The sequence below is a fragment of the Sphaerodactylus townsendi genome, linkage group LG03, assembly GCF_021028975.2.
Source record: "Sphaerodactylus townsendi isolate TG3544 linkage group LG03, MPM_Stown_v2.3, whole genome shotgun sequence".
In the NCBI taxonomy this organism is placed as follows: Eukaryota; Metazoa; Chordata; class Lepidosauria; order Squamata; family Sphaerodactylidae; genus Sphaerodactylus; species Sphaerodactylus townsendi.
In genome coordinates, this window is record NC_059427.1 from 158,454,760 (window position 1) to 158,469,538 (window position 14,779).

The 14,779-nt window shown below is 44.5% G+C and overlaps 1 protein-coding gene across 3 annotated transcripts; it reads left to right on the plus strand.

Moving 5' to 3' along the window:
* Positions 1-7,666: 7,666 nt before the first annotated feature.
* Positions 7,667-12,994, plus strand: MFSD5 (major facilitator superfamily domain containing 5). Of its 3 annotated transcripts, none has more exons than XM_048487892.1 (3): positions 7,667-7,869; positions 9,367-9,428; positions 11,060-12,994. In XM_048487892.1, exon 3 carries the CDS (start codon positions 11,109-11,111, stop codon positions 12,465-12,467), a length of 1,359 nt encoding a protein of 452 aa, XP_048343849.1. In that variant the 5' UTR covers positions 7,667-7,869; positions 9,367-9,428; positions 11,060-11,108; the 3' UTR covers positions 12,468-12,994. The 3 variants fall into 3 exon arrangements, with proteins under 3 accessions (XP_048343849.1, XP_048343851.1, XP_048343852.1); XM_048487895.1 differs by having other exon boundaries at positions 7,693-7,787; XM_048487894.1 differs by lacking the exon at positions 9,367-9,428.
* The last annotated feature ends 1,785 nt before the right edge of the window (positions 12,995-14,779 follow it).

The window sequence follows — 14,779 nt, forward strand, 5'->3', positions numbered from 1 at the left end:
TGCTGACATTCCCAGAACCCCAGATTAATAGTTTTATTAAGATGAAAGTTGATGATGCATGATGCAGCTTTCCAGATTTCATAGAATTGCTCTTCAGGCTAGAAGGCAAATGGCAATGGGAAAGGGAGAATGGATGTTTCCAAGCGAATTAAAGAGGCCTTCTCTCTGTTCCAGTTCTCAGACAGCAACAGAGGTTAGAACGGCATCTTGTGGTTGAGATCTTGGCTAATAACAGAGGAATGCTGGGACAAAAGGGTTTTATAACATGAGAAGGGGAGTGCAACTCACAATGTTTTTGTTTATTTATTCATGATTCATTTGTACCCTGCCTTTCTCCTCAGTGGGGACCCAAAGCAGCTTATTTCGTTCTCCTCTCTTCCATTTTCTCCTCACAGCATCCCTGTGAGGTAAATTAATCTGAGGGGAGGTAACTGGCCCAAGGTCACCCAGCAAGTTTCCATGGCACAAATGAGGATTTGAACCTTGGTCTCTCAAACACTAATCTGTCACTTTTAACTTCGACACATTGGCGTTCCTCTATATGGCACCTACAGTTCCACCTCGTTTCTCTCAGATGACAGACAGGATTCCATAGGCAGAGCTTATCTCAGTGTGACAATAGAAACAGAATCACCTGATGAATTTCTGATTGTCCCCCCATTTTATGCAAGTAGGCATTTGTACCCTGTCTTTCTTCCCCCAGCAGAGATCCAAAGCAGCTTTCAGTATTGTTCTACCAGCATTCATTTAACCTCCACAACAGGTTAGGGTGAGAGTGTGTGACTAGCCCAAGGCCATCCAATGAGCTGCTGTGGCAGAGTTCAGGTTCAAATGTGGGTCTCTTGGACGTTCCCCACGTCACCAGCGCCCACTGCGCAGCTGCCCTTAATTTGCCGCTCTCCCACCTCCTTGTCGCGCGGCAAATTAGGTCCTCTGAAAAGAGCAACATTTTCAAAAACCCTGCAGGTGCCGCAGGGGGGTGGGGAACCTCGGCTGTTTACGCGCGGCTGATTCGCTCTGACGCGCAGCTTCCGGCCAATCAGGAAACAGGAACCGCCATTTTGTTTAGGGAGGGTATTCCCGTCAGAAAGTGCTTGGAAATTGAGACGTGTGCACAACAAGACGTGCCAACATTGCTCTTTTTTGCTCTTTTTTGCTCAAGCTCCACTGTTTTGCAGCTTGGCAAAGTGCTGCTGAGCACAGGGTTGTCGGCGGTGTAAACCAAAACCGATATTTACTTTCATTTTTCTGCCCAAGCAATTTGCAACAGGTAGTGACGTCAGCATGTGCAGACGTCTTAAAACAATGCGTTCAGCTTATCCAAACGAACTTTTCGGGTCAGCCAATCAAAATGGAGCCCCGCCTTCGGCTGGCTGCAACTCCCACGTGTAAATGATGCACACGCGTGACAGCCAATCAGAACGCTCGATTGCCTCTTTGACTCTTGATGTGGAACCCCGCGCTATTTCCTGAATGGAAAATGAGTGGGGAACAAATGTCTCCGTTGTCAAAAGCCACGGAGGCTTTTCTAAGAGGGGTCGCTGCGCGGTTGCACTCAGACGAGGTAAGTGGGGAGTGGCCCTCTCAGATCCTATTCTGATAGTCTAACCATCACTGCATGTGGGTTGCCAATAAAGGGGCACAGAAAAAGGCAACAGCATACACACAAGACTCAAGCTGGACCAACACACACACACACACCGAGAGAGACAAAACTAAACAAGAAAGGCTCAGATGAGAATTAGGTTACAATTGCATTTCTCCTAGCAAAGTTCTTTGTCCCTTTAATAACTGCTCCACGGGCAGAAAGTTAGCAAGCAAAGATTTTCACTCAGCGTGCAGAGACAGTGATGGGAACAACTTTCTCTGATAGTTTTTTGCCTGTTAGAGAACTGCTATAAAGGAACAACAGTGATGCTGTCTAACATTGCAACAATCCTTATACTTTTATATCTCTGTTAACCAATCAGCAGTAATGGAAAAAGTAAATGTACTAAACACACCTGCGCAGATTCCTTCTCAGATGCATTCAATGCAGACAACCTATCATATACGTGTTCCAATCAGTACTTAAGATCAGCACTGACTTCCAACTAAACTGATAGTTACATAGCCAAGAGCACAAGTCTTCCTACACCTTTCCCCAATCTCTGGAGAGACAGAAAAAACTCACAACCTGACCAAAGATGTTGTTGACGGGAGGGACTTGACTGTGTCACATGTGCCACCTAGTGGACGAAAGTTGATTTTGCAACGATTATTAAAGAATCACTGCATAAATCCATACTCCTGTTAAGATCCATGCACAGTACCAGAGGCATATCTAGGGAAAATGGAGCCCAGTGCAAAATCTGAGTTTTCTGCCCCCATCACGACCAAACAACTTTTTTTTGCACCAGGTCTTGAAGTCAATGTATAGGGGAAGGAGGAGAGGTGTGGGGGCGATTTTCCAGCCTCCATGTGACTAAATGGCCGCAGCCCAGGGACATTTGACCCCATATGTCCCCCTGGGTGGTACACCCCTGCACAATACTGAAATCAATTTGAAACTTGGCTGTAATGGGTGATGATTGTCCATTTGAGTTGTTGACTTAGGCTTTCTTTGTATAATTTTTTTGCATTAAATGAGCACCTGAAAATAGTGGAATAGTAACTTGGAGATAATTGAAAATGCGTGCCAAATAGGGGAAGATTGGAGTTGATCCTTTGGTTGCAAACTTAAGGCGGCTTCTTTAATCCTAGCATTAAAGACGATTTATACGTCAGCCGTTTCTATTTGTTTTGACTAAAAACAGGTTTCTGGTTGGAATTGCTGCCTGATCAGCTCAACACATGAACACACACAAGGCTGCCTTTGGCTGAACCAAATACTTCGTTTATCAAGGTCAGCATTGTCTGTTCTGACAGGCAGAAGCTCTTCAGAGTCCCAGGGGAACATCTTTCCCATCATCTACTACTTGACCCTTTTATCAGGAGATGCTGGGTATTCTGCAGAAGACCTTCTGCATGCAAGGCAGATGATCTACCCTTGATCCATGGGTCCTCCATGATTGCACCTGTGATCTTCTCAATTCTAGACACACTGCTATGCTTAACTTATCAGGGTGGGGTGGATAAAATGTGGTTTGACTGATTCAAGCACCTGCATTCCAGTCAGTGCAAGTAACTCATTTTTCCTTACAGTCACCCAGCTCTACATACCTGCAGGTACGAGCAAAGTTTTGCCCTCTGGCTAGCTGGCAAATGGGGCCTGTGTTTACATGAAACTAGAAAGCTCTGCCCAAGCATAATGATGCAGGGATTGGTGGGAACATCACACGCAGAAATGCTGCTTATGATTATTCTGTTTGGCAATAATATTGCCAAACTGTTCTGGGTGAACAATATCCCAGTCAGGTGCATATTTGCTGAGTCACTCTCTTTGCTCCTCTTGCATCCTCCTGTCCCAGAAAATTAAACCACTAGAATAGAAATTGTCAGACTGTTCAAGAAAAACCCAGACTGACTAGTTATAGATCTCAGGCTAACAAGACATGGTGCCAGATTATGGTAAACTCAGACTAAACTGCAGGACCAAAAGAGTTAAATTTGTCTCCAGTGATCTCTGAGAGTCTGTTGTGTGCAGTTTACCTGACAAAAAGACTGAGCTGCACTAAGGTGTGTGTGTGCGCGCGTGCGTTCTTAAGCTGAATAGATAGATGAGCCATGGCAACCCCACAAACGATGAATGAAAGGCTGAAACAGGAAATCTTATCAGCAAACAACTTTTCCTCATGGAGAGCCAGACTGAAGTTTGCATTGGATGCAGAGGGATTGATAGATCTGCTTACAGAAGCGCCCCCTCCCCAATGAACGATGATGCTGGACACTGTTTATCTGGGAAATGGTGTACTGTATATGTTGTTGCAATACACAAGGGGAATGGAATTATTCTTTGCAAGTTACCAGATGCCAAATATGTGCCTTTCTATTGAAGGATGTACTGTATATTTCAGAATACCAGAACTTTGTTTCCAATGTCTAAACTGGATGTTGATGACTTGGAATTAAGTGTTAAAATGGACAGTGTATTGTTTCATAGACTGGGCAACAGTCTATGATTGCTACCAGACGCCAAGGCCTTTATTATGTAGAAGAGTCTGAAGAAGGCACCCAGGCAATACCACAGGAAATACTTGATTGAACTATGTGATGAAATACTAAAGGAGGAAATTAATCTTGCTGGATCATGCAACCATGAGAAATGTATTTATGGCACAGACGTTTGGGACAGGCCAATTTTTGTGCAATCTTGGAAGCTAATCTGGGTCAGTACTGCTAGATACTTGGAAAGTACATGGAAAAGGAGACCTCCCAGGAGGACTCTGCAGAGGAAGGGAATGGCAAACCACCTCTGCTTAATCACTTGTCTTGAAAGCCCCTTGCTGGGGTTTCTATAGGTCAGCTGTGATTTGACGGCACTTTAAGCACAAGCAAAATTTCGATGACAAATTATGTCGGAAATTGCATATTGAATCCATCTGAGTTGAGGCTAAAAGGGAGATTGGAGCAATCATAAAAATATTTTTTAATGATGGGATAACAATGTATTCCAATTTTCTTTACAGCCCAATGACTGATCCTTATATTCCAACCTGACTTAGCCTTATAGATGAGAAATGGACCACTTTTTGTCTTTTCCTTCCTTTTTAAAAACCCATGGGGCTCAGTAAAGCTACTTTAGCAATTAATGATTGTATAAAGGTAATGATTTCTAAGAAACATTGGCTAAAGCCTGCAGTGTGTGTTCTCTTCTACTATAGCTCCAGCGATCTCACATCAGTATGTATGTTACCTATCTCTATTAACTATTTCAGGATATTGCCATTTGTTTAAGCTGACTAGTTTTAACTTATGCACTCGAAACAGAAAGATAACAAAAACATTCCATCTAATTATGGAGTTTGTCCTTGCTCTGTTAACATGATCGAAACACTGGTTTACATGTTTTTCTGTAGTAGATTCTAAGCCCAGGTATGCTTGGATGTATTGAAACTTGTACTTTCAGTTCTCTGAACAGAAGACTCTCAAATTCTTATTGGCAGAGGTTGACCAAAGAACTACTGAACCTGTGGCTATGCATCTGTTCCATTCAACAAAAATACAGGCCAAGATAACCCTTAAACTGTTAGATATATGAATGATGTTGGTTGAGATTCTGTGTAATGAATTTTATATTAGTGTTTTGTTTTCTTTTTAGGTCTTCTCTGTTTCTGAATAGCCTGTGGCCTGTAATGGCCTCTGAATTGGGCAAATAAGAAGAGCCTCACTGAATCAGACCAGTGGTCTATATTCTAGTCTCATACAGTGGCCAATCAGTTACTCTGGAGCACAGGTGTCAAACTCGCGGCCCTCCAGATGTTATGGACTATAGTTCCCATCATCCGCTGTCAGCATCATGCTGGTTTGACACCTGTGCTCTGGAGGGCCAACAATAGGCATAGAGGCTGAGGCATTCCTCTGATGTTGCTTCCTTGCACTACCTCTGAATGTGGAAGTTCCCTTCCATCACCATGGCTAGTAGCCACTGACTGACCTGTGTGTGTAAAGTGCCATCAAGTCACAGCCAACGTATGACAACCCAACAGAGTTTTTCAGGCAAGATGTATGATCTGCCATTGCATAGCAACCCTCATACTCCTCTGCATAGCAACCCTCATATTCTGTGGTGGTCTCCTGTCCAAATATTAACCAGGGCTGACCCTGCTTAGCTTCTGAAAACTGAAGAGATCAGGATAGCCTGGGCCATCCAAGTCAGGACACCAATAGACCTATCCTCCATGAATCTGTTAAATCCCCCTTTAAAGTTGCACATTGTGGATACTGTGCTCTTGTTCCACTCTAGAAATTGTCCACAACTGGGTGAGCTGAATAATCCTGTTGAAACTTACTGCTGTAGCACAATCATAGTGCCTTATCCAATGATACGTGGATGCATTCCCAGAACTGGGAATCGTGGTCTGTTACCAATTTGCAGGGTTATATCTGAACCAAGTCTCAACTTGACCCTTAGTAAAAACCATACAGCTGTGACTGCCACCACTTGCTTCTGTTTCTACCTCCACTTTTAAGGAAACAACAACTGGATGGAAAACTCCTGGTGTCCTTTTACTGCTGTGCTATAGAGAGTGTCTTAACCTACTGCATCTGTGTATGGTTCTCCAGTTGCACAGTGGCAGACAGGAAGGCGCTCCAAAGGGTGATCACTACTGCACAGAGGATCATCGGCTGCCCTCTCCCCTCCTTGGAAGAACTCTATAATTCCCGAAGCCTAAAAAAAGCCCAAAGTATTCTGAGGGACCCGTCTCATCCAGCACACTCTCTTTTTGAACTGTTACCATCCGGCAGACGATACAGGTCTCTCAAAACTAGAACAAAGAGGCTTAGAGACAGCTTCTACTCTAGAGCTGTGGCTATGCTAAACTCCGCGGCTTCGTATTGATGTGTTTGGGGCTGTGGAGGAAGGGGAAAGTGAGGATGATGTATGAGTCTGAAATTGTGTGCATTGAGGAATGCTGCTGTAAATTTCGTTGTGCGTGCACAATGACAATAAAAATGCTTATGCTTAGTTCTTCCCATCAAATTTCTATAGGAATTAGCAGGCTAACTGCTTATAATGCATTATAGCTATTCAGATGACAGAATAGCTCAAGGGGAGCTGATCTCTGTAGTCTGGACATCAACTGTAATTTCTAAGAGAAGTTTGCAGCCCTAGCCTAAAGTGTACACAGAGTTTTGTAAGTATGTATCTTCCTGCACTTGTTAGTATTTGGATGGGAGACCACTAAGGAACACTTATTCACACAACTAGTAATTCAAATGTGGAATTCATTGCCATCGGATATGGTGATGATCAGAAGCTTTAAAAGGGGATTAGACAGAATTGTGCAGAAGTTTATCAGTGGCTACTACCTCCACGTTCAGAGTCAACTTCTGAATCCCAGGTCATCTGAATTATCCGCCATTTTCTCCATGGGAGCTGATTAACTGTAATTTCTAAGTTTGCAACCCTAGCCCATTCTACCACTATTCAGAGAGTCAACCTCTGAATCCCAGTGTCAGCAGGCAACATCAGGGGAAAGTCTTGGCCTCTGTCCCCTGCTATTAGAGGAACTGTTAGCCACTGTATGAGCCAGCATCACTGCAGCTGAAATCCACGTGTGTAATGTCTGCATTCAGCATAGTTCCAGACATGTTACCATTTTTTCTGTCTACATATATATTTTAATTTTATGCCAATAAAGGTATTGTACTTGTACTTTTTCCAGCCAGGTAGTCTTGTTAATTCGTGTTGCAGCAAAATTAAAGAGAAGCACTGCACCATCTTAAAGACGCATTCATTCAGTATAATCACGATCATGTTTATTACAATATTCGACCACCAGCATGAGCATAATCATTCAAATACAACGACTGCATCCAGCTGACAACTGGGAGGAGGCATACCATCAAATATGGGGGGTGGGAACAAACCCTGCAAATTTACTGGCTGCAAAAAGCAAACTCTAAAAGCAAACACTGCAAATTCTGGCCGCAGCTAAAGCCAGAACGCTCCGGCGCAGGCGCACTTGCGGGAGGGGGTGGTTAGAGAAGGGGGGGATCCTTCCCCACGTGACAGGCAGCACGCTCTTCCAATATGGCGGCCGCCGGTGTGGCTCTTCCGGGTCTGCTAGGCGGTAGCGGAAATGAGGGCTTGAATGCAGCGTGAGCGCACCTGGAGGAGAGGCTGAGTGAAGTGGGCGATCCAGGCACGTCGGTGGGAGTTGCGTGGCTGAGCCGGATTGAAAAGTCGAGAAGGAAGAGCCGCATCTCGTGTTCCTGCTGAGCCAAGTGGGTGGGCTGGCGGGCGTGGAGGAAGGGGATCTGAACTGGGAGGCAGAGACTTCTAGGGTTTGGGGGCAAGCTTGATATGGCTGAAGGGTGCAGATGGGATGTCTTTCGCTTCGGAGGTGAATCAGGGCAGCTGAGAGATGAATATATACCGATGTACTGTGCAAAGAGGTCCCTTTCTTGCATAAACTTTGGAGCTTGAGTCTGGGCTCACTTCAATGCATGCTCAAAGTGTAGGTATACATACATCTCTTATGGATGTGGGCTTTATACTTCCGATGAAGTGAGCCCTTCAAACTCATGCTGGGATAATTTTAGCTCTGCTCTTATTAATGTTCTGTTCTTAGGGGCTACGTGGATCTGCTCTGTAGACCCGTGAAGGAGCAATAACTAAAACAAACAGGAGTTTTGGGGCAGTGGCAAACAGTGTGTTCATTTTTGTGGTAAACGGCTTTGTACGGCTATCGTGGCCTCCTCCCTGGAAGGGTAGTATTCCTGAAGCCATGTCACCTGTAGGAGAGTTCAGGTGTGTGCGTGAGAAGGATTGTCTAATGCATTTGGTGCATGCACAAGAACGAGAAAGTATCCTGGCCCTTAGTGCACCATTCAGTTTAACGCTATCTACGCTAGGCGTCAGTTCATTCTTTAGGTGTGTGTGTTTCCAGGATGCCACAAACTCCCTCTCTGGCATATTCCAGTGCCAAGTTGCTCTTGTTTGGGAGCTAATGTTTAATTACATAGGTATGGCTTGTGTTCTTTTGCTTGTAAGTCTTTGATCTTGCTGGTGGTTTCTAGATTTATTTAGTCAGGTGTGGTTTTTTGCTTTCACTCTTTATTTTCCCTTTTTGAGTAGAGTTGTTTTCAGCTTGTCTGTCTTGCCCATTTCTCTAGTATCTGATCATTACACCCAAACATAACCCTTTCAAACTTTGCTTAAGGCTAAGCCTTACTTGTCCTCCAAAGCTGGACATTTCATAGATGGTTCTTAATTTACAGGAGCTGTAACTGACATATTATTTGGCCAAGGAGACCAAGTTTGTGGCTTGACTGGTGTTGCCCAATGGTCTGATGAAATGTTTAGTCCAATACAAAAACTTTTTTACAGTAGACCCTAGATTGATAAACAAAAGGAGTTCCCCGAATTATTCTCGGAAGTCAGTAATGTTACACCATGAAGGCCAGTTTATGTGAAATAATAGAAACATTGGAGAAATGATGTTAGCAAGGGATGCTAAAGAGTTTAAACTGTCCCATCTGATTTTAATTAATTTTTAATAGTTAAAGAATAATAGCCGCATTATACTTTGATGTCTTGATGCTACTTTTCAAATATTTTGTCCCCCTCCCTCCTTTTTTTGCCGAAATCTGGCTTCCAAAGTAGAGCATAAGTGAAAAATGCAATACAAATGAGAATTAGTTCAGTATAAAATGTTCTTGGGAAGGGAAGCAGATTGTGAAAACTTGACTCATTCTTTCTGTTTACTTCATTCATGGCAGTTGGGAGTTGAATAGAGGGATTCCTCGGTCCTAGAGAAGGTTTGGTGAAAGCTGTGATTCAGGTATGAGGTTTTCTTAATGGTGCCTCCTTCCAGGTTGTGATATTCTTGGAGAACTTCTAATGATAGGCTCGTTCTTAAAAATTCCCTGAGAGAAAGTGTTACAGCCTAGCAAAACACTGACAGAAAACACTTTCAGACTATCATGTAGAGAAGAGATGGCTCAACCAACTGGTAATTCTTGTTTGCTGGTGCTGAAGACTGTAGAGATGGCCAGGAGGAATACTTAAAATTGGTAGTGCATTTAATGTCACTTTAGACTCTGGGCTTAAAGGTCTTATCCCCCGCCCCCCAACTATAATGTACAATTCAGTAATGAACCTACAACCTGCTTTGGTTGGGCCCATGGAGTGGGACTTTAGATCTTCACCCCAAAGTATGGCCCCAATGATGCTGTTGTTATATGCCAACATCACTGTACAACCTCACTGTATTTGGGCCCATGTGGGTTAGCTCCCTTGTTGTATTTACAGTCTATCATTGCCCTTTCTTGTTGCCCCTGCCAAATCACCCTGGAGAGCCGGTATGCGTTACCAGTGCAGTCATCTTTAGCTTAGCCTGGCTGTCAAAATGTCAGAGGTCAAGTTACTTTATAGCACCTTCCAAAGGTTTTGGCATTTCTGCTGGTCCTTTATTGTAAATGGTGATCAAGGGCAGGGTGTGTTCCATCTGTCTGAGGCAAGAATCTGGTATTTAGAATGAAATGGACTTTTCTGAAAATTCAGCTTTTTTTTTTTTAAAGATAAACATTTTAAACACCCTCCTCATAGAATCAGGCTATCTCTGTAGTAGAGCGTTGAACAAGCTCCCCTACAGGAAAGATGAGAACACTAGCTTTTCTTTGAATAAATCTCTCTGCTATTATGTTTGATAGCGCACTCATGCGCATCACTACAAATGCAAAATCAATCATGCTGTTTCAGATAGCCTTACAAATGAACTCATAGCTGCTAAAAATCACTTGTGAGCATAAGCATTGGTCTAAATCAGTTCAAAGGGTCACTGTTTTAGTATCCACCAGCTTATTTCCGGTAGGAAGCTCTGTAGCAGAGTATGAAGACAAATCAGTTTTCCCTGTTGAGGGGGGGGGGGGGGGGGGGGGCTCTGAAGCAAAATTTGGTTGTGAGAGAACATGCATGAACAAGGACCAGCATATGCAACACATAGCACATGACACTTGGGGCCAAGCTCCTAGGAAAGAGGAGTGTGTTATGCACAACTGCACTCTGCTTTTCAGTGAGTTTTATTAAAAAGCTGCTCACTGTAACTGGTTTTATTCCGTGCCCGCTGGTTTAGTTGTTCTTCCATATGGAATTGACTTCTAGAGGACATAGTGATGTCCACAGGCATAGATGGCTTTAAGACAGTTTAGACAGATTCATGTAGTATAGGTCTATTAGTGACTAGTAGCCATTGTGGCTGAAGAGACTCTCCAAATTCAGAAGCGGTAAATCTTTGAATACCAGTGCCAGGAAGCAACATTGGGAAAGGCCTAAGCCTCTATGCCTGTAGTTGGCCTCTAGAGGAACTAGTTGGCCATTGCATTAGACAGGATGCTGGAGTCGATGAACCACTGCTCTAATCCAGCAGTGGTCTTCTTATTTTCCTATGCCTCACGTATTTCTCTCTTACAGGTGCTTTGGGAGGAGATCCTGGGAAATGCACATGATGATTTGAAGCACCATGCTGGCCGCTGCCTATGTCGCTTTTGCTTTCCTTCTGGTGATATGCATTGGCCTCGAATTCTCCGCCTGCCGTTCCAAGCTCACTGGCAGGTCTTGCTCCAACCCAGCTTTCTTGCGGTTCCAGGTGGACTATTATCAGGTCTACTTCTTGGCTCTTGCGGCTGATTGGTTGCAAGGACCTTACCTGTATAAACTGTACCAACACTACCACTTTCTGGAGGCTCAGATCACCATCATCTATGTCTGTGGCTTTGCCTCAACAGTCCTGTTTGGGCTGGTCTCCTCTTCCCTGGTTGACCGCTTGGGCCGTAAGAAATCCTGCATCCTCTTCTCCTTGACATACTCTGTCTGTTGCCTCACAAAACTCTCTTGGGATTATTTTGTGCTGATCATTGGGAGGATATTGGGTGGGCTGTCCACCGCCTTGTTGTTCTCCGCCTTCGAAGCCTGGTATGTGCATGAACATGTGGAGCGCTATGACTTCCCAGTGGAGTGGATTTCTGCCACTTTCTCTAAGGCAGCATTCTGGAACAGCGTTATTGCCATTGGAGCAGGGGTGGTGGCCAATGTCTTTGCCGAATGGCTGGGCTTGGGCCCAGTGGCTCCTTTTATGGTGTCCATTCCCTTCCTTGTGATGGCTGGTGTCTTGGCTATGAAGAACTGGGATGAGAATTACGGCAAGAAGCGAGCACTTTCCAAGACTTGTACCGACGGCTTGAAGTGTCTCCTCTCTGACCGCCGGGTCCTGCTGTTGGGCACCATCCAAGCCTTGTTTGAAAGTGTCATCTACATCTTCATTTTCCTCTGGACGCCTGTCTTGGATCCCTACAACCCACCCCTGGGCATCATCTTCTCCAGTTTTATGGCAGCCAGCATGGTGGGCTCATCACTCTACCGTATTGCCACCTCCAAGAAATACCACCTGCAGCCTATGCACATACTTTCTCTCTCAGTCCTGATGGTTTTCTTTTCTCTTTTCATGCTGACTTTCTCGACCAACCCTGGTCAGGAGAGCCCTTTGGAATCCTTCTTGGCCTTTCTCCTCATCGAACTCTCCTGCGGACTCTACTTCCCTTCCATGGGATTTCTCCGGCAGAAGGTAATCCCTGAGAAGGACCAGGCTGGCGTAATGCATTGGTTCCGCGTCCCTCTCAACTTGCTGGCCTGCCTTGGCCTGCTTATCCTCCATGACAGTGACTACAAGACGGGCACCAGGAACATGTTCACCATCTGCTCTGTCATGATGGTGATGGCCCTCCTGGCAGTTGTAAGCCTATTCACCGTGGTCCGTAACAATGCAGAACTCAGGATGCCCAGCCCAGCAGGTCACAGTGAGGCCTCTTCTCCTGAACTCTGACCTTGAGTCCTGAAATATTGTACTGGGTGAACAGACTTTGATGCTCAGATGTAGTTCGGTTGTCTTTCATCTGTTGACGTGCCAGCAGAGGATTTTGGAGAGGACTCCACAGAGAGCATCCTGAGCCTCTGCTCAATACTGTGTATCTTCCATATGGGAGGAATCCTTTTTAAAAAAAACACACATTTTTTTTGCTCTTTCCTACAAAGGTAGTCCCAGCAGACTGTGGTCAAATCCCTGGCAAACATTGCTTTCTTCTGTACTTTGAAGTTCTTGATTCCAAGAGCTTTTTGACTTCTGCTAGCAAAGCCCTGGGGCCGTCTCCTACCACTATCTCCTGTAGTGGTCAAGAGAGGATTGGTGGTGGCAAATTAGGATGCAGCCTCTTTTTAAAAAATTAAAAATGAGCAGTGGGGGTGATAGGTATCAATATTTATCAGTATTGGACTGGGTCACTATATCAGCTGGATTCCATATTGTTTATCCTGTGCTTTTTTAAATAATAAAAATAAAATATATAAACCTTTCGTTCTGATGATGTTAATTTGGGAATATGTGGTCAGGTCTCAAGAAATATTTCACCTCAAGAAGAAGAGTTTGGATACATACCCTGCTCTTCTCTCCTGTGAATCTTAAAAGGGGCTTACAAGCTCCTTTCCCTTCCTCTCCCCACAACAGACACCTTGTGAGGTAGCTGGGGCTGTGAGAGTTCTGAGAGAACTGTGACTAGCCCAAGGTCACAGGAATGGGGAAACAAATCCAGCTCGCCGGATAAGAGTCTGCCACTGATGTGGAGGAGCGGGGAATCAAACCCAGTTTTCCAGATTAGAGTCCACCACTCTTAACCACCTTTGGAATCCTTCTTGTCACACTGCCTTGATACGCTAGCTCTCCAAGCGGTATATGCTGAGTCTGGCAAGGCCAGCTTGGTCTGCTGAGGCTGAAAGTGGTTTGCCTCCTACCACCATCCTCCCATTCCTGTGGGTCTGAAGACTTCTTTCAACAGTAGGCTGGAGAAATGCTCCTTAGCTGGTGGAGCTGTTGCTTAGTTGTGTGATCTGCTGTGAATCTCCGTGACAAAGGTCAAGTAAATAATGTAGAAAATACACCACCTCCAGCCAAAGTCTCCGGTCAAGGCCTTTCATAGTACCTGCAACCTGATCTATTTAATTAGATACACTAGGGATTGAGCATGAGGCCTTCTGCACGCAAAGCAGTTACTTTACTACTGAGTCACCGTCTTGCCATTACAAGTGTTAGGAGTGCAATATTTTGAATTCCCAGCTACTGGCATCACATTTCTGTACTCCTGGAATATTAGGAACCAGGTTTTTGAGTTGAAGGGGAATTTGTTTTTGTCTTTCAACACTCTTTCTTTTTGTGGTTGTATTAGGTGCCATGTGTCCTGTGTAGGTATCTATCTGCACATTTCATTCATCAGATTCCCTGCTTTCATTTGCATATATATAGTTTTCATTTCTAGTCCTCGTTTTCCCCCAGAGGGGAATATTAAAGTGCGTTTTCTTCAGAGCAGCCTTTAAGGCCTATACAGTTAAAATTTCAGGAGGCTGATATCCCCTAGTTTTAGATAGGTGGTAACTTGGTAGCATTTGGGGCACACACCCATCCCTTTTCCTTTTGTTAGTAAATAACGTGTCTTCTTTCCGCAGGTTCTCCCTACCGCACCCCCCGAAGCATTCAGCCTGGTTTAGATGCTGATGATTAAGATTTCATACGAATTTCACTCATACAGCTTGTGAATTCTTACTACATTTTGCAGTGGCGGAAATGACGGAACACACATCCTTTTTCTAGTACAGCCATGTTTCCTGATGTTGCGTCACTGATAGCCCTAATGTGCTAAACCAAAGTGTGGGCTTGTTAAAAGGCTCTAATCTTGCCTTTCACCTCCATTTTCAGAACTATTGTAGTGTCTCTTACAAAGCCATGTCTTAAGCATGCTCCTGTTACCTCACCCTGTCCCCACCAGTCTGTTCAGCATATAGGTCAGAGGTCCCACAGGCACAACAAAATGGCCCCCACCCAGGGGAAGCCAAAGTTCTGTGGACATGAGTAATTTAAAAAAGTATACTAAGACAAAGGAATAAGACCAACACTATTGGTAGCTACCACTAAAACAATATTATTTTAATCTGCATAGCCAATCTCACCTCCAACGGCCTGTCAAGGAGCCCCACCTCCTTTTTAAAATACCTGGTGGGTGCCAGGAAAGGTGCTGAGGTGTCCATGGGTACCATGTTGAGGACTCCCGGTATGGCGCCTTATAGTTAGCGAGGGTTTATGGGCAGAGT